The sequence below is a fragment of the Nanorana parkeri genome, unplaced genomic scaffold, assembly GCF_000935625.1.
Source record: "Nanorana parkeri isolate BGI_ZX_2015 unplaced genomic scaffold, ASM93562v1 scaffold38, whole genome shotgun sequence".
Taxonomy (NCBI): Eukaryota; Metazoa; Chordata; class Amphibia; order Anura; family Dicroglossidae; genus Nanorana; species Nanorana parkeri.
The window spans coordinates 3,092,441-3,113,505 of record NW_017306306.1 but is presented as its reverse complement, the minus strand read 5'-3'; the positions used below and the strand labels follow the sequence as shown (position 1 = coordinate 3,113,505).

Genomic DNA, 21,065 nt, shown 5'->3' with positions numbered 1-21,065 from the left:
GGGGGGGATTTATCAAAGCAATTACGACAGTTTCAGCCTCTTAGATCATTTGTTTATGTGCAAATCTGTATTTTAACATGTGCCCCCTGTTTTAATTTGAGCTTGCACTACTTGTCCAACTGCACGTGTCTTTTGCACGTGTTTTGCACCTGTTTTCTTCAGAGCTTGCAATACTTTTTCCACTGCACGTGTTTTGCATGTGTTTTCATCTGCACTTGCTCTGGGGCTGTATGAAACTGGAGCATCACCTAAGAAAACAATCACTTAAGAAGTCCCCATGACCACTTCTTCAAGGTGCGACAGTTAAGCTTTTTGCCTGAAGTTACGAGTCTTCTTTCCTGGAGTCTTTTAAACCTCATTTATCAACAGCATTGCACTAGCTTGATAAATCTGGTGCAAATATATTCCGTGCAAGTCCAAACACTCGCAATTGCCATAATAAATTCCCCCCCAACATGTCTAATGAAAATGACATTTATTATCAAGGCTTAGACGGCCTTGATATAAGGTGCAAATAAAATGCAAAATCTGTCACTTAAAGAAAAGTGGAGCAACTCCCTTGATAAATCCCCCCCAATGTGTTTTAGCAATGGTGACATGTGCCCTACTGATTCCCGTGATGTAAGAAGAATAATAGGTCCACTTTAAAAACATTTTTAAATAACAGGTCCACTTTAAATCCATTTTATACATCACTTTAAAATGCTGCGAAACACAATGACACATTGGTCAGTTTTTATTGTCTCTGATATGTTAAAGAACTATGAGGTGAGTGAAAATCACTCAGCCTCTTAGTTCGCGCGGACTTGTGACAATGAAACTGTCACACGTCTTCTCAATAGATCGGGAAGTGAGCGAACACATACCGTTGCTCGCTTACTTCTCGATCCTGTGCCCGCAGAGAGCCGTGAGTGTCACTCACGGCTCCCCACAGGGATTCCCACGCTCCCCTGTCCGATCCTCCAGCGCTGACTGGAGGAACGGACCGGGAAGGGGGCGGGTACAGCTGGCTCTGCCTCTAGATAGGCAGAGCCAGCTGCCACTCACACAGCTGGGTGGATCCAGACAGTAATGTCGGGATCCGTCCAGGCTGTGGTGGTCTCAGTATACCACGAGCTGTAGCTCACGGTATACTGAGCTTTGGGTCACGGGAGGACGCTAGTTTGTGTCCTTCCGGGACAATGACCACTAGGGAGCAGCATAACAAATATTAACTATGGCTATACTAATACCAGTGCTTTGTACTAACCATAGAACTGCTGGAGGCAGCACAATAATAGCAAACATCACTTTACTCACATTTCTGCTTTCTTCAGCTGATATTTAAAAAGAAGACTTTGTACTGAATACATGTTTGTATTTTAAACCTATGGGTCAGAATATTTTTAAAGATAAGATTAGCTGTCACTTTGATTCATGAAGGGACAAATGTATAGAATATGGAGGAACCGTTTAGAGGATGGGGCTTTACCTTTGGGGAGCTGAGATGTTAAATGAAGGTTTACTGAAAAAAAATACAGTATATGATGACACTTTGATTGATGAGACAGCCGAAAATGTTTTAGAGCATGGAATATAGTCTGTTATCCAAAAAGTGTAAAAAATATGACGGAAAGCAAATGTAAAAAAATATATTAAGGCCCCATTCACACCAGTTGTGTTGGTGTGCAATTTGCAACACCTGCCAACGCAAGGACATCTGAAAATGAATGGCTGTGAATGAGAGAATTTTGCCATGGTGCATTGCCTTGATGTGAGCTTCCCTGCACTGAAAAAAAGTAGAGCCGACTCAGAGCAACACAAGGTGTGTCAATGCAGCACACACCGACACAAGGCAATACCAACACCTCATACAGCTTAGTGTAAAAATCCCCCCAAAAAAATGCAATGCAACCCAATACATGTCAACGTACTGAATGTACGCATTTTGGTGTGAATGCACCCTAAAAGTTTTTTTGTTTTTGTTTTGTTTTTACGACTAACTTAAAGTTTATGTAGAGCAGTGGTTCTCACCCTGTGCAACCTCAGGACCCACATTTGTCTTTGGCCATTAAGTCGCGACCCAAGTTGCACGGCATTTGGGTACTCCACGTTCTGGGCACGGCCGTACTAACTGTGGGTGGGAGGTGCATTTGGGATACAATTCAAATCAATGGCAGCGCACCTCATACACCAGAATGCACGGTAGGTGCGATTGTGTGGTACAGTTTGACGCACTGTACTAGTATGAACGGGCCCTCAAAAACACATACATACATACAGTCACTTTTTTTTTTTTTTTTAAGGTCCACCCAGTCTCCCTAACTAAACTTACTAGAACTAGAGTGGATCCTCAGCCTGGGGTCCAGTGTGGGCTGCTGTGACAGAGCTCCATCCATATGTGCATTGCTTGCCCAGCTCCCTTGTGTGCCCTGTAGAGTTGCTGGGAGCCAGAACGTGACGTCACTCCGGTCCAGGCACCTCTACAATGCATGTATAGATTGAGCTCCCTCACGGCTATAGCCCCAGCCTGCCCTACCTAAAGCTGACACTCAGTGCTGGGCAGCATATTCTGAATGGCTGCTTGGTGCGAGAACTGACAGTGCCGCGCTAGGGGGAGGCAGAGGAGCCTCTCACCTTTAAAAGTGGAAGGCATGCGGTGACCCACTGAACACAAGGTCACGACCCACTTATAGGTCACGACCCACCAGTTGAGAACCAAGGATGTAGAGAAACTGTAGGAGATCATTAGGATAGAGATACAACAAAGGATAAAAAAGTGAAAATGGCATTTGTATATACCTTCATTTCTCTTCATGTCAACCTTCTGTCATTCCCTGCACAGCTGCACCCAGACTGGGGGAGGGAGGGTACTCTGGGCCAATCTGCACAATATACACAACATTGATTGTTCTGGAACTGGCACACTTTGGTTAGTTGGAATGTAATAAGATTCATATATGAAAGTTGGTTTGGAGTGGGGATCAGTACTTAGCTCAGTAGCTGAAGCTCAGATTACACACATGGCTAACTAAATGACAGGCTGTTCACAGGTTTTCAATTAGAGAGAGTCAACCTGAAAGGAAACAGCTGTGCTTTTACATGAGGAAACCAACAGTGCTCTATTACACCAATAGTAAATGTTTTAATGTTTTTTTTAAACTAGGATTTAATAATAATAAAAATAATAATAATTACTATTATTATAACAGTAATATAGTAATAAAAATAAAAATAATTTAAAAAGCAAAAAAAATTACAAGCTTTAAAAAAAATAAATACATAAAATTGACTAAAAAAACATTTCCTATTTTTAAAAAACAAAAACAGATTTATCTCTAGTAAGCACAGAGTTAAAATGTTCTTCAAATATTTATTATAAATGGAAATATTTGCACTTGGAAACATGTCAGGGTTTAAAGTGTGTTATCTCATTTTATGAAATATAATTAAGGGTATGATGAGATAAAGCCTTCTAAAAAGGTGTATTTATTTCTCAGGCTGCACTAATATGCATTTACAGTACTAGTACCAGATTGTTTAATCAGATTAGCGGCTTTCCACAGTATTACAGCAGCAATTATACACAGGCAACACAGTTATTGGCTTAATCACAATAATGGAAAAGTACACATTTCTAGATATCACCAGGTAATAAGTAACCCGTGCCATATCACTGCTGAAGTGTGTCTGGGTGATGGAAAATGTTTCCTATTGTATAATATTCCTTTATTGAGGTTAGACAACTTATGTTGTTGGTGAGACGTGATATGAGACAAAATTTTTGGAAAACTAACCTGTAAGGACAATTTCACAATGATGCAGTGCTGTACGCATGTTGGTGTCCCTCAGCGTCTTCACGTCTAATGCAAGTTAATGGACCTGCATAAGATGTAATGGCGTCAGCAGTCTTTAGACCGCTGGAGCCGGTGGTACTGAGAATCATATGAGTATAATATTATTATTATTATTATACAGGATTTATATAGCGCCAACAGTTTGCGCAGCGCTTTACAAATAAGGAAGATATTACACAACATCACAATACAATTCAAGACAAGATGGTAAGGAAGGCCCTGCCCGTGAGGCCTTACGATCTACAAGGTAGGGGCCAGTGATACATGCGGAGGTTGCGGTGTGGGGATGAATTGTTTGAGAAAGTAATGGTTCAGTGGTTAGGTTGAGGTGGGATAGGCTTCCCTGAAGCGATGAGTCTTAAGAGATCACCTAAAGGCAGTCAGAGTGGGAGACAGTCGGATAGGTTGGGGTATATCTGCTTTATTCTATCTACTAGAGTAAAACGAGCACCTAACCTTTGCAGCGGGGCGGTAGCTGTCACCAGGACAAATAGGGCATAAATCTGCCTTGCAGGGACATATTGACAGTAAAGGAAACCAATAGAAAAACCTAAATAGAGTTATGATCCCAGTTTCCAGTAAAAAAGTAAAACAATAATGTCATTATTAGTCCCCCTTCAGTCTATCATGAACACTACTGCCGGACTCATACACCTCACTAACTGCCCAGTGTCCACCCCCCCTGCCAATCCCTCCACTGGCTCCCACTTGCCCAACAAATAAAATTAAAAATACTAACAACATACAAGTATGCCTGTGAAGGTTCTCATTCATCCGGGTCATGATATATGTGGGGGAAAAAAATAAGTGAAAGCAACTGGACTTGCTGTATTTTTCTTGAAGACGTTTCACTGGTCGTCCAACCAACTGGTCGTCTGAATTGAGAAAGCTGGTTGGATGACCAGTGAAACGTCTTCAAGAAACATACAGCAAGTCCAGTTGCCTTGACTTATTTTTTTTTTTTACCAATAACATACAAACCATCTACAACTCTGCCCCTCAACTATATCACCCAAACCGTCCTCTCTACTGCTCTTAATACCTCCTGCTCTCTAGCTCCCTCGTCACCTCCTCCTATGCTCACCTCCAGGACTTCTCCAGAGCCTCCCCCATTGACTGGAACTTTCTACACCAACCTGTCCGGCTATCTGCTCCTCTGTCCTCTTTTAGGGGATCCTTGAAAACGCATCTCTTTAGGAACACCTAGCCCCTCCACTTAATAACTGTCCTTTTATTTCTTCCATTAGCTCATCCCACACAGTTATTACCTGTTGTATCTCTTGCCCCTCCTAGTAGATTGTAAGCTCTCAGGAGCAGGGCCCTCCTATCCCTCCTGTATTGAATTTGTATTGTAACTGTACTGTCTCCTTCCATTTTGTAAAGCGCCACACAAACTGCAAATATTCACCGGCATATATAAACAATAAACCCAAACTAAGAAGGACTCCCAAACTACTGAAACTTAACTGAATAAAATATAAAAAACAGAATCCCCCAAGGTTACATTCAGTGGGGATAGATTAGAGGAAACTTTCCTTAGAATACCACTCCAGAGCACAATGCTCGGTATTCTTACATACTGTAAGTAGTATATTTTGCAGTTCATATAATGTTGATTCAGTTGAATAGATACTCAATATATCCCTCTGGAAGCAGCTGCTCAATGCTCAAGATATGAATTCCCAAAGCGATTCTTAATAGTCCCCTAGATCATCTCTATTTGAATATAATGAATATATATTTTTCATTCTTAACAATAACTAAGGTAGAGCATTCACTGATGGAGGAAATGATGGCATAAAAATCAAGCAAAATGAATGGTGCTGCGTAAAGCAGGAATACAATTTTCCTGTAAACCATAAACCCGTCTACTTTCATGCTGCAGGATTATCTCATCAAAACTCTATCCAGAGCACAAAATTATAAGCGTAGGTACTTATTTTATATGTTATGTTTTATGAATATTATATGATGAGCTACAGGAGATCTTGAGTTTCCTGATGTCACATCGGAGATATGAGCCAATATACGTTTTAAATAAACATTTTGTTTTTCCAAAATAGTTGCAATCGCATTCACATTTGATTAAATATATTATTCCCAAGCTTTTGGTCTACTTTGTTCAAAGTGGCGTCAGAAATTATTGGCACGCGAAAGAAGACCTTTACTCCCTTTCACTAAAAATCATCTCATCATGCAGCTCCGCACGCTGATATGAAATCATGTTACATTCATTAGTTAAGCAAACATGTTTTTCTTTTATTGTTATTACTATTTTACTGTAATTATTGTTTTTTCACGTCATGGGCATTAGTGATGTAAGGTGCCCAAGTGTTGCATCCTAGGAAGGTTACATCAGCAGAGCATTTCTGGGAAATCTCATCTGTAGTCTCATGAGATCTCATTGTAAAGCATTTTCCTCCCCTGAGATGTGTATGGTCGCATACCCTAGTCACCAGAGTTCCAGGAAGTAAAGGGAGATATATTAACCTGCCCTTAGTAAAAATGGCCACTGTGACAAGAATGGGGAGGAAAAGAAATACAAGGTGTGCAAAGAATAAAAATCTGGCTATTACTGTATCTAGTTTGTAGAATGTTATAACTAACCATTTCTAAAGGTGTACTTGTTGTCATTTCAAAAATATAGGTAAAGTTCCTCTTGAATATCCCACTTCCTCACCTAGCAATAGTTAGCATGGAAATAGAGGTGTAAGCACCTCAATATAGTTTTACACTTCCTATTTGTCATATAACTAAATCATTGGCAAATATCTGCTGCCCTTACGGTACCTGAGGTTGCCCAGAGAGTTAAAGGAGTTGTAAAGTCCCAGTATATACTATCCTGTTATAACATCAGCATTGTAATAGAATACATACTTGAGGAGTTTTTTGTAATGCAATCAAATGGGCAAACAATTTTAAAATAATATTATTCATAAATGCAATTGCTGAGATTAAGCTAATAGTGTTCACATACATTTCTGGAAAAAAAACTTAATACAAACACTTAAGTATCCCTCTAAAGCCCTGTTGAAGAAAAGCTGAGCTTTTTTGTCTGGATTCAGATTGGCTAATACATGCTGAGGAGGAAAAGAAGTCACATAAGTGATTATGCAAAAACGGCTTCTGTTTTTAGAAGGTAATGTTATAACTAGCGTCCTCCCGTCACCCTAAGCTCAGTATACCGCGAGCTATACTGAGATGCCACAGCTGAAGCGGATCCTGACAATTATGTCTGGATTGTGTAATGCAATCTCAACCTCAGTTATTCACTAAAAGAGTGAAGAGTTTGGAGAAGGCCGGAGAAGTGAACAATCTAGAACAACATAGCTGATTTGGAAAAATTCTCTAATTCAGCTCACTTTCCAGTTCAGCTATGTTGTCCTAGATTGTTCACTTCTCCTTCCTTCTCCAAACTCTTCGGGCTTGTTCACATCAAATGCAGACCAGATCTGCAGGAGTTTCTGCACACACAGTACAATGTGTTTTGCCGCGTTTTTGCCCATTCCGGGCCGTTTTTGTAGAATTTTTTTTGTTTTGTTTTAGTCTAAAATGGGCTTTCAGTGTGTTCCATGGTGTTTGCATGTGTTTCTGATGCATTTGCATGCATTCCAGAGTGGGAAAAATAGGGCTTGCTGCAGTTTTTTTACATGCTCTGGAACTGAACGCTGCAGTGTGAACTAGAGCCCAAAATACCATCAGAATACATTAGATGCATTTTTGATGCGTTCTGTAACTGCTTTGCTCTGCATCACATTTGTGAACAAGCCCTTCACCCTTTTGTGAACAACCCTGTTAGTTTCACACTGGGTTACTGCACAGATCTGGAAGAAATACACAAAGCTCACCAAGATTCATGTAAAAATACACATAACTCTTGTATTTAGACAATATTTGCTTATCCCGGAGTTCTGGAGATTCAATAGACCAATTTTAAATTGTGTAATGCAACCTCAGCCCATAATCTAATAGGTATGAGTTAATCCAATGAGTAACTCATGAGAAATGTATGGGGCCTGCCATTGCTGACAACTGTTTTAAGAGTGCTAGTTCCCTGGCTGTCATGGCTCAGGCTTCAATTCTTTCCGAGTCTCTGACCTTTAACAGATAAAAACTTCTGAAACTTTTTCTTACAGAATCCTTGTTCTGGGTCCCTGAATGAGTATTGAAGCCAAGCCCAGCCAGGCAAAGCAGCCCAGCAATGGCAGCCCCCCTACGTTTCTTTCTAACAGTCACAGAGTTTTATTTCTACAATTTAAATATGGTCTATTGTGGACTAATAAAGTTATGCAGTTCGGCTCTTGACTCAGAGCTATATTGCAGTTCTGTAGAGAGTCCTAGTGCAGCTCTATGTCAGGTACCTTAAAGTGATAGCTTAAAATAGCTTTTGACTTATATCTCACATTCTGATGAAAACAATTACAATGGACGCTGCTTCTCGATGTTTAAAAGATTTACAAAAGGGTGAAGGGCTATTCACAAAAGGGTGAAGAGTTTGGAGAAGGCAGGAGAAGTGAACAATCTAGGCCAAAATAGCTGAACTGGAACATGAACTGAATTGGAGAATTTTTCCAAATCAGCTATGTTGTCCTAGATTGTTCACTTCTCCTGCCTTCTCCAAACTCTTCACCCGCTTGTGAATAACCCTGTTAGATTCCTGCAGAATCAGCTGGTCCCCTGAGGACTGGTCCTAATATCCTGTTTTACATAATTACATAGTAGATAAAGTTGAATAAAGACTAGGATCCATCTAGTTCAACCTATGTGTTTTAGGGTGGCTCCGTTGAAGGGTCCTATGGAGACACCCTTGTGTGTGCTAGTAAGCTGTGTGCTTCTCCACAAATACACAGACAGATCAAGGCAATCAACTCCTATCCCCCCTGTTCCCTATTCCTTCTTCCTCTCTTCCCCAAGCTAGTAGATGGACAGCTGCTGTAGCCTGCTCTCTCCCTTGTGATCTTGTACTGGACAGGAAGTTCAGGGAAGCTGAGCTGAGAGAGTTGGAGCTGTTTGAAAACATGATGACTGTAAGTGCTTGGGCAAAAATGTAAATACATATTTTGTTGGGAAATGTACATTTGTTTGATCTGGATTCATTATTGAAAAAAGTTTGAGAGTTTAAAGGGGAACTATGGGGTTAGGGCTTTTCCCCATAGTTCTCCTAAGGGTAACGGGAGTACACAAATAGGCGTCCTCCTGTCACCCAAAGCTCGGTATACCGTGAGCTACAGCTCGCGGTATACTGAGACGCCGCAGCCGGAACGGATCCCGACAATTATGTCTGGATCCACCCAGCTGCCTGAGTGACAGCTGGCTCTGCCTATCTAGAGGCAGAGCCAGCTGTACCCGCCCCCTCCCCCGTCGGTTCCGCCAGTCAGCGCTGGAGGATCGGAGCAGGGAGGGGGGAATCCAGTCCCTCCCCTGTCACGGCTCTCTGCTGGCACAGGATCGAGAAGTGAGCGAACGCTGGTATGTGTTCGCTCACTTCCCGATCTACTGAGCTGACCTGTGACAGTTTAATTGTCACAGTCGGCTCAGATTATGAGCCTGAGTGAAAATCACGCACCTCATAATTCTCCTTTAATACTACTTTAAGCTTTTGTGAAACTTTTCCCACCTTCAAAGATAATTCATAAATATTAGGGCTGTGAAAATTAAAGATTAATTTCTCGATTAATCGTTAAACTTTTTGATCTATTAAAATTATTTTGATCGCTAATGAAAACACTCACCTCTCCACCGGCTTCCGGTAGTCCCGTCGGCGATCCGGTGACGTCACGGCCATCAACGTCACCGGACTCCTCCCCCCTTCTGGCTCCGTCGGCTAACGGAGGGAAGGGGGGAGGAGTCCGGTGCCGTCGTGTTAGCTGAGCCACTTGGGCCGCTGAGTTTGCCCAAGAAACTTTCTGCACGAGCGCCAGCCAAGGCATTGGCCTATACACATGCAGCACAGCAATGAAGTAATAAAATGAACTAGGATCACACTAATCCAGCACGTTATTATTCTGAGTTGCCCCACTCAAGCGGCGGCCATATTGATTGGGGCACGTGAGATTAATAACGTGCTGGATTAGTGTGATCCTAGTTCATTTTATTACTTCATTGCTGTGCTGCATGTGTATAGGCCAATGTAGTTGGATCTGTATGTGCGTTATAATTAATCGAAATTAATCGATTAATCGATTTTAAAAAAATTCGATTAATCGAACACGAAAATTTTAATCTTTACCAGCCCTAATAAATATATTAACAGGATCGTATCCCATCAGTAATTTTGTGGCTGTGTAAAAAAAAAAGTACATTTCTAAGATAAAGACGCATTCTTTAAATGATAAAGTATCCTGGAAGTATAATTACAGGAAAGGATAATCTGTCTGTTCATGAGTAGAATCATACAAATAGCAGTTTCAATTTCAGCTTGTTTTTTATTTTTCTTATTCACAGAATGTTTGTCAGACCCTGTGGTGTTCAGTAAAAAATTCATGCCGCTCCAAGCTTGATGCCACAGCGGATGGAACCAGATGTGGAGATAATAAGGTGAAATGTATATCCTATTATCTAAAGATAAGTAAAAATGAGTGTCACCCTCCTCAGGGCACAACTGGCTGCTTGCACAGGCCTGCTTATAACATTTGTATAATTCCTCCATTTTTATCTTTGGCTTTGGTTTGTGTGAGTCTTCAGGCTCATTCACATGGGCATGCGCACCCATACAACGTGCATGCCCATGCAGAGACCTGCTCTTGGGAGGGACAGCATTTCATTGCGTGTAGACATGTGCGATTCATTTGGTTCCGAATCAAAATTTGTACGAATTTTCTGTAATGCTTACAAATCCGAATTTCCAAGTCCCAATGCATCCGAATGTGTACGAATCCGAATTTCCATTTCCAAATTTTGGATCCTGTCTGAATTTCGTTCAAAAACGAAACTGAATCGGACATGTGACTTTTCTGGCCAATCAGATGTGTTTTCGGTTTATTTCATCCGAATGGGTCTGAATACGAATTTTCGTTACAGCAACATGGGAGCCATATGTATCCATATAATACTAAAGCTGAATCTCCTAGACCCGAATGGCATTCAGGATCTAAATTTCTGAATTGCATTCCGGAACTCCCGAATGTCATTCGAGTCTAGAAGATTTAGCTTTAGTATTAATATCTGTATATGGTTTTCTGTGGTATTCACAACAAATATTCATTCGTAAACTTACCTGAAACTAACGAAAATTTTAATTACGTCCGAATCCAAAACCCGGAAACGAATTGAATTTTGGACCCGATCCCTGAAATAAAGAAATATCTCAACCTAAACTAAATTTTTTTGCAGCTTACAAGTCTAATTGCGTTCAGCTGCCTGTACATCCCTATGGGATGGGCATACACGCTGACCCAAACCTGCACTTCCAGAACACCATAGTTCTATATGCTCCTGGATTCCAAAATCAGCTGCTGAAGAGCTCTATGCATTCTCACACATTGAACAAAATTAAGGTATCTGATTTGAAGCCAACGCAGTCCTGATACATGTTCTTCCTTAGTAAGCCCTCATGAAGGGGGTATTCGTATGAGCTTTGAAATGCGTTGGCTATTTCTTTACTTTTCTCTTAACCTTCCATTAAATAAATATGTATCTTGACTATTAAAGAGAGTGCAGCACTTCAATTAACAATTAATCACAACAAATCATAACCTGTTAAATGATACCTTCTCATTGTGCCTTATGCCCTGCTCCATAGTCATTGTGTCCATGCATTGCACTGATAGAGGCCAGCAAGCCTGAAACAACTGTATGCTGGCTGAAATGAATGGCTCGCCAGAGGTTCTGGATATAAAGTTGGCCAGGTTGCAGAAAATATTAATCTGCTCACTATCCTAGAATAAGGAATAAACTCCTTACTTTTAGGATTTGTGATGGAAGTGAAACATGTTGATATCTTTTGATTTAGGAAGACTCTACTGTGCTTCACATTTTGGTCCATCTGACCATAACCTGTTGTGTTATACCTTTCACAGGTATACAGTATATTCTCAGGTATACAGTATCATATTCTCATTCTGTATTGTTTCAGTGGTGCATCAGTGGTGCGTGTGTAAACGTGGGCAGACAACCAGACACTGTCCATGGAGCTTGGGGTTCCTGGACAACATGGTCACACTGTACAAGAACATGCGGCGCTGGCGTACAGAGCGCTGAAAGGAAGTGTAACAATCCTGAGTAAGTCAGAACATATTTTGCTGCACGTGTGTGTGAGTATATGCATGTGTATGAATGTCTGTGTTTATTTCCTGATGCAAAATATTATTATTCTTTTTAGCTTATTTTATAACATGAACATCTCCTTTTATCACTGTGCACAGGGGGGGTCACTAGCATATTCACTGGGAGGATGAGGGTGCTGGTGGTGCTCATTCCAGGAAGGGGGGGATCATCCCACCCAGCTCACTGACATCACTGGTTGCCAGGAGCTGGGTGGGACCCTGGCCAGAGCGTCCCAGGTTGCTAAGAGTTGGGTGGGGACATGTGTATGGCCCTTACACGTCTCTCTGTCTGGCTCTTATCAACCAGGGAGGCGCTGGCACAGTACAGCAGAGCGGCCATACAGCTCTGCCACTCCCCCCACATGACCGGGTGACCCCAAAAAATGCTGCCTCATTATAGGGACAGCCCTGACTGTGCAGTCCCCTGAGCTATCAATGTGTACCCTTTTTTATCCATCCTGCAAGTGCATCAAGAGACAGCAGAAAAGTATCAGAGCTTGATGAAGGAAGATGCGTTTTACCTAGATTTAGTGCAGGACTTAAACCCACAGCTGAACTCCAGCCTATCCGCTAAATACACAGTTGAAAATTATGTATCCACTAAAACAAGCATGTTGATAAGAAGAAAGAGCAGAGAGATGAGCTTTTCCTTTCACTGTCCAGTCATATGACGGGGTTGCAGTAGGGAGGAGATCTGTAAGGGAAAGTTCAACTGCGGCAGAGAAAGAACACTTACTCTGCAAGTTTGGCAGAGCTGTGTAAATCTCTAACCTACATGGACAGAAATACATAATGCTTTGACAGGTAAAGCCTTCTTAATATATTTATTAGCTGCTTGTGTAGAGTTCTCCTTTAAGAATAGTATCTTTTTGCTGATGTCAGTAAAAATAATCACCCAGGCGGGTTTGAGATATAACAGAAAGCATTGTTATTATTGCAATGATTGTGTGATATTTAACATTTCTGTATATTTGCAATGAAAAATCACTTCTCATTGCTATTATGTCGGCTTGGCAACTAATCAAAATCCATCTTTCACCTTTAATCTGATTAGAGGGAATAGAAATCTGTTGCACTGCTATGGATCACAACACTTTATGTATCTTCCCCGCTCCTTGCATCTGCTTATTGAATAAACGCAGTGGTGTCTGAAATGTTTACCGCAGATTACCCATTAGTAGTTGAACATTGTGTTGTTACTGCACCGCTACAAGTAGCCTTCCAAATATTTCATTATAAGACACTTGAAGAGCACATTTCAGGGATTACAAGCCATGAAATCAGTAACACTCACTGCTTGAGGCTATTCTAAACATAGCATTGTATCCAGGCGTTGATATGAAAGACAATGCTTCATAAAGTCGCCGAGTACGCAATACGAGTCCGCCATTTACTTTCCACTTGTACAAATAAAACAAGTAAAGGTAAAAACTTTTTTTTCTTGATGTTTCTCAATGGACAGTGTAAATTTAAAGAGACCCTAAACTCAAGAGTTAAATATTAAAAATACATTCATGTACCTTAACTATTAACAAAAATGTACCTTATTTGTGTATCACTCGACTGTAGATCCTCAAATCATCTCTGAATTGGTGCTGACACTGTCCTTCCTTCTGGAAGGTGGCTACTTTTGGTTCCCAGGGTCCCTGTGTGTGTTGTAAAGTAGTCACCACTTCAAGCTCGCTCCTGTGATGGACTACAATCTCAATACAAATTATTAAACTAAACATGACGTTGTAGTCCATCCCAGGAGTGAGCTTGGAGCGGTGACTACTTTACAACACACATAGGGACCATGGAGGATAAAAGTAGCCCCCCCCCCAGAAAGAAGGACAGTGTCAGCACCAATTCAGAGATGATTTGAGGATCTACATCCGAGTGATACACAAATAAGTTACATTTTTGTTAAAAGTTCTGCTCCATCAGCTTCTTTCCAGCTTCTGAAGCTGGAGAGTGACACGAGAATGCGGAAGTGATGTAGTATACATCACTTCCGCATTCTGACAGCGGAGAGGGGACCGGAGGGAGCTCGTGTACCAAGCTCCCTCTGATCCCCTGTGACAGAGGCCGTATTCCGGTCCAGGGCTCGCCACGGGCACAGCGGAGCCCGGGACCAGCTTGATAGCCGGCAGATCGCTTGTATATTAACGGGCATCGCTGCCTCTTTCCAAATAATGTGCATTTCCCGCTCGCGCGTGCATGTCTTGCAGTCTTTCATATCTGGATGTCACCAAAAGATATACTACTACTGTAATGAAATGGAAAATCGTAACTTGTTGACCTCAAACTTGAATATTAAAGGGAATCTGAACTCAAAAAGTGAAGATTTACTATGTTTTGGGGACAATCTAGAAAAGTTATTTGTGCCTAAGCAGTACCTTGAAAATATATTTCTGTCTTCAATTCCTCCTGAAGAATAGCAGTACACTTCCTAAAATGTTCTGTAGCCTAATAGTGGTATAGCTGCAGTGTGAGATCATCTAGGGTACTGCCACCTCTGACTAATAGTTTCCCCAGATTTGGAGTTGGAGGATCTCCCTGCTTCTGTTTCATGTATTCTGTGGATCTGTAATTTTTCTCCTGCTTCTTCTTGCTCATTACTAATCCATACATTAGATCCCCAGTTATTGAGGGGCAGATCTGACATGAGGAAGCAAAGCCCTGCTCCTCTAGCAAGATGGCTGCCTCCACAGAGTGACATCATGCAGTACAAGACCTGATAAGTAATGGCAGAAAGGTCAGCCTCAGGGATCCTATAGGAAATACTGGTGACTAGTTCTTTGTCCTCTGTGTCCTATTTAATGGGGATGTGCAAGGGCTTGTTATGGTATTCACAGGTGGTTCTGAATCTAGCCATGCACCCTTCAAATGCTAGTTTACATTTTGCAGCTTTGATAGTAGGTGAGTTTTGTGGCACAGCCAACCACTGCCTGCAGCTTTCCGACCATAGTTGCCTATTGTTTCCTTTGGTTTTGGAAGCAGACCGACTATGACTCAGTGTAAATGGAGCCTTACAGTGAGATAAGCTGATTTAAGATTAAGCCATTGTAGAAGCCTTCCAGTTGTCTACTGCACATTAATCTAGTTGTATGCAATACTTTGCGGGCAGATTCATGAAGCTTCTTGATGGACTTCTGGACCTCCTCCTTCTGTAGCATTCTTCTGTGCTTAGTCAATCTAGATACAATTTTGCAGTTACTGATGCTATTAGATGATTTTTCTTTTTTTCTTCAGGCCCAAATTCAGAGGGAAATATTGTACTGGAGAACGAAAACGTTACCGCACGTGTAAAACAAACCTGTGCCCTAAAAAACAGCCATCCTTCCGCCACATGCAGTGTACCGAATTCAACACCGTGCCTTACAAAAATGAACTGCACACATGGCTTCCCATCTTTAACTCAGGTGGGTATATAGGCACAATATGAATGAAACTTTGTCCAGAAATGTTTTTTCCATGGGTCAGATCTCTAAAAATAATTTGCTAAGAAATGTATTTCAGTGCATAAAGCTGGGAGGACTAAAAATATACAAAGCTAATTTCCTAAACTAGACCCTGAGAATAAATAGTTGTCTGTGGACAACCCAATGATTTACTCTTCAATGACTTATTAACCATATCATTCTACTGTATATTTATATTATTTGTGGTAGTGCAGGATACTGAGCATGCCAAACTTCCATATGGATTACCGTTTAGAGATAAAGCTATGGAACTATGAAAAATTGAAGCAGCATGTATAACTGATACGCACATGTATAACTGTATAACTGATACGCACGCCATGTCTTAAGGCAGAATAAATCCATAAAACAATTTCTAGAAGGAAGAGCTATTTGGCAATAAAGACTTTCTATGTGTAGTTTGCCAAAAAACTCCATCCCCTTTCTTCCAGCAATATTTTTGTGTGTCCATTGCCTTTCGTGCAAGATATAAAATGCCACGGACAATATAACTCCAGGGAGCATGCTCAAGAGTTACATCATCAGTATCCACCGAGGTCCATTGTAGCATTTTCAGTTATACTGTCATTTGAGTCATCTGTACCCCCATAAAGGCTGCCATATCTCCTGACCAAACTTAGTGCTGATAGCAGACCTTCTTCTCTTCCCATTGTTGCAGTTGACTGAACACCTCATAGTTCCTTCTCTTAAAGTGTATTTCCACTTTTGCAGTCAAATTTGGAAAACCCCTCTATATGTTTGTTATGTGTTCCCATTCACACAGCATACTGCAAACTAATAAAAACAAATATATTTCTTGCATGTTTAGTTGCAGCAGTCAACAGTTTTTTTCTAAGCACCTTCACATTGATCTGTCCTTATAGTAAGACTTAGGACAGGACTGTGTGCAATGTGTTTTTTCCCCTTATTAACATACAATGAAGAAGCCTGGGTTCTAATCCTTTAACCCTTTGTTAGGACAGGCCGTGTTCAAATCTACTTTACACATGATAATGAAATAAGCCAGCACGACACAGACAGGGTTAACAAACTTCTCACAGAACCTCCTAACATTACAAAGAAAGAGAGTCAAGTAGAAACTTTAAACCTCAAGAAGCCAAGTAGAAGCTCTAACCCAAGTAAGGGCTTGTTCACACCATGTCTGGACCAGATGCGGACCAGGACAGTTTTTTGTCATGTATTCCGATTATATTTTTGTACTGCAATGTTCAGTGACAGGTCCCAGCAACATATACGAGAGTGGGTGGGTGAGGGCTGTACTGTAATGTTCAGTGAAAGGTTCCAGCAACATATACGAGAGGGGGTGGGTGAGGGCCGTACTGTAATGTTCAGTGACAGGTCCCAGCAACATATGAGAGTGAGTAGGTGAGGGCTGTACTGTAATGTTCAGTGACAGGTCCCAGCAACATATACGAGAATGGGTGGGTGAGGGCTATACTGTAATGTTCAGTGAAAGGTTCCAGCAACATATACGAGAGTGGGTGGGTGAGGGTTGTACTGCAATGTTCAGTGACAGGTCCCAGCAACATATACGAGAGTGGGTGGGTGAGGGCTATACTGTAGTGTTCAGTGAAAGGTTCCAGCAACATATACGAGTGTGGGTGGGTGAGGGCTGTACTGTAATGTTCAGTGACAGGTCCCAGCAACATATACGAGAGTGGGTGGGTGAGGGCTGTACTGTAATGTTCAGTGACAGGTCCCAGCAACATACGAGAGTGAGTAGGTGGGTGGGTGAGGGCTGTACTGTAATGTTCAGTGACAGGTCCCAGCAACACATACGAGAGTGGGTGGGTGAGGGCTGTGCTTTAATGTTCAGTGACAGGTCCTAGCAACATACAGTATACGAGAGTGGGTGGGGTCTGTGTTTTAATGTTCAGTGACAAGTTCACTTTAATTTGTTTTCACCTTTTTTTTTTCCTGCAGCAAATCCCTGTGAGCTCCATTGTCGCACCGAAGAAACGAATCTAGTGGACAAACTTCTTGACGCAGTAATAGACGGGACTCCGTGTTACAGCGGCGACAACCAGAAAGACGTCTGCATTAATGGCATGTGTAAGGTATTTGGTATGTTTCATTTACTTTTCAGTAATTCTAATAAGCGTGTTTCCTCTTTCTGTAGATTTTACAAGATGTGTTTGTAAACATGTTTTTCTTTTCTATGAATGTTTACATTGTGCATGGACGTGTTTCCTTGCAGAAGTATAATTAGAAAACCAACGCTAAGAGCGACGAGGAGCTGCACTGTACAGGACTGTATCTATTACCAAAAAATATTATTTTTGCACACATTCTAATCTCAGAAAATGCTATCAAAGATAATCTTCGCTGTCTATAAATATCAAATAAAACTTCAAGTTTTTGTGAAAGCTAAAATCAACCTTACGCAAACCGGTTAAAAAAATGATGATTCCTCACATCACAGCCATCACTGGGCACTTTGGCCGCCTGTATGTATTTCCTGAACCACCGTTTAAAAACATCAAATCAGAAATACACGTCCACTTCCCGTGAAGGACGTTTTTATACAGTACCATGGTATGTAGATGGATAATAATCTTCCCTATATGTATTTTAGCATCTGGCTTCTATTCTGAGCTCCAACTTTAAACTTCTGTAGCACCCCCTGACCCCCAAGGGCATGTGGTGAGCTCCAGAGGCAGGGAGGGCTGACATTTCACTCTCAGGGATGGATCCTCAGCTGGGTTGTGGGATGTGAACAGTAAATTAGGGAACTAAACTGGGAAAGAGGGTATAAGGCTACAGACATCCATGGACAAAATAGACTCCAGACTCACCAGTCCCTTCCAGCTTCCACAGTGAAGAAATACTTTATCTGAGCAGAGGATAACACTGCTTAGGACGAGCCACATACAGGTGAAACTCGAATAATTAGAATATCGTGCAAAGTTCATTTATTTCACTAATGCAACTTAAAAGGTGAAACTAATATACGAGATAGACTCATTACATGCAAAGCAAGATAGTTCAAGCCGTGATTTGTCATAATTGTGATGATTATGGCTTACAGCTCATGAAAACCCCAAGAACCCCAAATCCACAACCTCAAAAAAGTAGATTATTACATGCAATCAATAAAACAAGGATTGTACATAGAACAATATCGGACCACTGAAAAGTACAAGCATGCATATGTACTCAGTACTTGGCTTGGGCCCCTTTTGCAGCACTTACTGCAATTACTTTTGCACGATATTCTAATTATTCGAGTTTCACCTGTATAGAGCCACACTTGGACTGGAGACATTTTTTAGATCTTCCCAGGGAGAGATACCAGACTTGTTCCTGAGTTCCATGCCATATTGGCCTCCCTGGCACCTCCAGCAGACAAAGGGCTTATCTGGTTATCCATCCCAGACAGTTCCAGACCCCACTTGGCTCCCCATCTGGCCTCCTGCAGACTTCAAGCCTAGTTATCTTCTCCAACCTTGTACATCCCACAACCCGGGCTAGGGCCTGGAGGAAGACTGCTCTGAGCACATGGCAATTCTTGAGTACTTATGCACTTCCCCAGCATGCACCACTAGCCATTAAAATTCCTAGTGATTGCCTGGAGAGACATAGACAACCCCAATGTTCTCCCAGTGGCTGCCCCAATCTGTGGCAGGGTCACACCCCACTACAGGTAGGTGCAGACAATAGCAGAACACGCAGGTATTATCACAGACTACAAATCAGCCAGGTTGATTACAGTTCCAGCACCACTAGATTTTAAGAGCCACTCCACGTAGGGCGAAGGGGCTGCATTTCCAAAAACAAAATTGTAAAATAAAAATGTCCAAAGAGCCCTTTAGGTCTAATGCATGAGTTTAAAAAAGTCCACTTGCTCTCTCTGTATTTACCTCCATTGTCTTCAATGGAAACCTCTCTCCTTTGTTTTTGGACAGGCAGGGTTTGTATTGGTGCTGTAATTATTTCTCGGACAATAAACTAATGGACCAACAGTAAGCTTCTAATAGTGACATTACATTATGGAAAGCTGTTGCACCTCTAAAAAGATTTGCCAGCACAAACAGAGCTGAGCTGTACATGTGTTTTCAAGCTGTGTTTACAAGAAATAATAAAAAAAAATATTTCTTTTTTCCAGAGCAATTGCACTTAAATTCTAAACACATTTGCTAATTTGACCAGAACTGAACTGTAACATTTCTGTTTTCAAGCTGTTTGCTATATTCACATGCACACATTTTATTTAAAAAGGACAGGACCGCTGGAGATCACTATGAGTATGGCCGTCCCACAGGAATGAAAATAGTATTAAACTCTTTTTTTTTTTCAATAATGAATCCAGATGAAATAAATATACATTGCCCTGGAAAGTATTCCGTTACATTTTTACCCAAACACTTACAGTCATCATATTTCTGAAGCTCCAACTCTCTCAGCTCCGTTTCCCTGAACTTCTTGTCCAATACACGGGACAGAGCAGTGTCCAGCAGCCATTCATCTACTAGCTTGTAGAAGGGAGGCCGCTGGAGCGGGGAGCAGGGGAATGACTTGCCTTGCTTTGTCTGTGTGCTTGTGGAGACACATAAAGCTTACTAGCACACACAAGGGTGGCTCCATAGTAAGGGAAAGGAACCACCCTAATAACGCATATCAGGACCAGTGCTCAGGGGACCAGCTGATTCTGCAAGAAGCTAGCAGGGTTATTCACAAAAGGATGAAGAGTTCGGAGAAGGCAGGAGAAGTGAACAAATCTAGGACAACATGGCTGAAGTGGAAAGTGCCTTGTTCCCATATATCTATGAAATGACTTTTTATGTCTGCCAGGCTGCCGCTCTACTGAGGTCACCAGCTAGCTTGAAGTCCATCTAGCTAGTTTATTATCCACTCAATTTAAATGTGGCATGATGTCATTTTACAAGAATTTGTAGTTTATGGTGATTGTGTAGACATTAACAGGGTTATTCACACAAGGGAGAAGAGTAGAAGGCAGGAGAAGTGAACAATCTAGGACAACATGGCTGAACTGGAAAGTGAACTGAATGGGAGAATTTTTCCAAATCAGCTATGTTGTCTTAGATTGTTCACTTCTCCGGCCTTCTCCAAACTCTTCACCCTTCTGTGAATAACCCTGTAAATGTCTAAACAATCAACATAAACTAGGTTTTATTTTTTGTGAATAACCCTGTAAACATTTTAAACATCAAAGAGCAACATCCATTGTAAGTGATTCATCAACAATTGAAATAGCTTTAAAACTTTTTGACTTCCACATCACTTTAAGGGGGCCATGGTGCACATAGACAATATGAAGAAGAGTAAGTCAGGGCCACACAGTGAACACCGTGGTTGATGTAGAAAGTTAAGGCCATTACCAGGTGGGCTGCACACAGGGGGCTGGGAGGAATTGATTAACGGACAGCTTCACCAAGCTTGATGTTGTCCCTTAAAGAAGAACTCCAGGATTTCTTTTATTATCCCTTACAGTGGGGCTACCTCTGTACTGCAAGGGTTAAGTACTTCTTTGTGTGTAGGTT

General features: G+C 41.5%; 1 protein-coding gene across 1 annotated transcript in view; it reads left to right on the top strand.

The window, feature by feature from the left end:
* Positions 1–21,065, top strand: part of ADAMTS12 (ADAM metallopeptidase with thrombospondin type 1 motif 12) — a gene marked incomplete at its 5' end in the record, with an annotated part of 135,127 nt that overhangs the window by 29,467 nt on the left and 84,595 nt on the right. The window contains 4 exons of the mRNA XM_018570287.1: positions 10,281–10,373; positions 11,911–12,056; positions 15,335–15,504; positions 17,488–17,621. Coding sequence (XP_018425789.1) covers positions 10,281–10,373; positions 11,911–12,056; positions 15,335–15,504; positions 17,488–17,621 — 543 coding nt within the window. The remainder of the gene's footprint in view (positions 1–10,280; positions 10,374–11,910; positions 12,057–15,334; positions 15,505–17,487; positions 17,622–21,065) is intronic.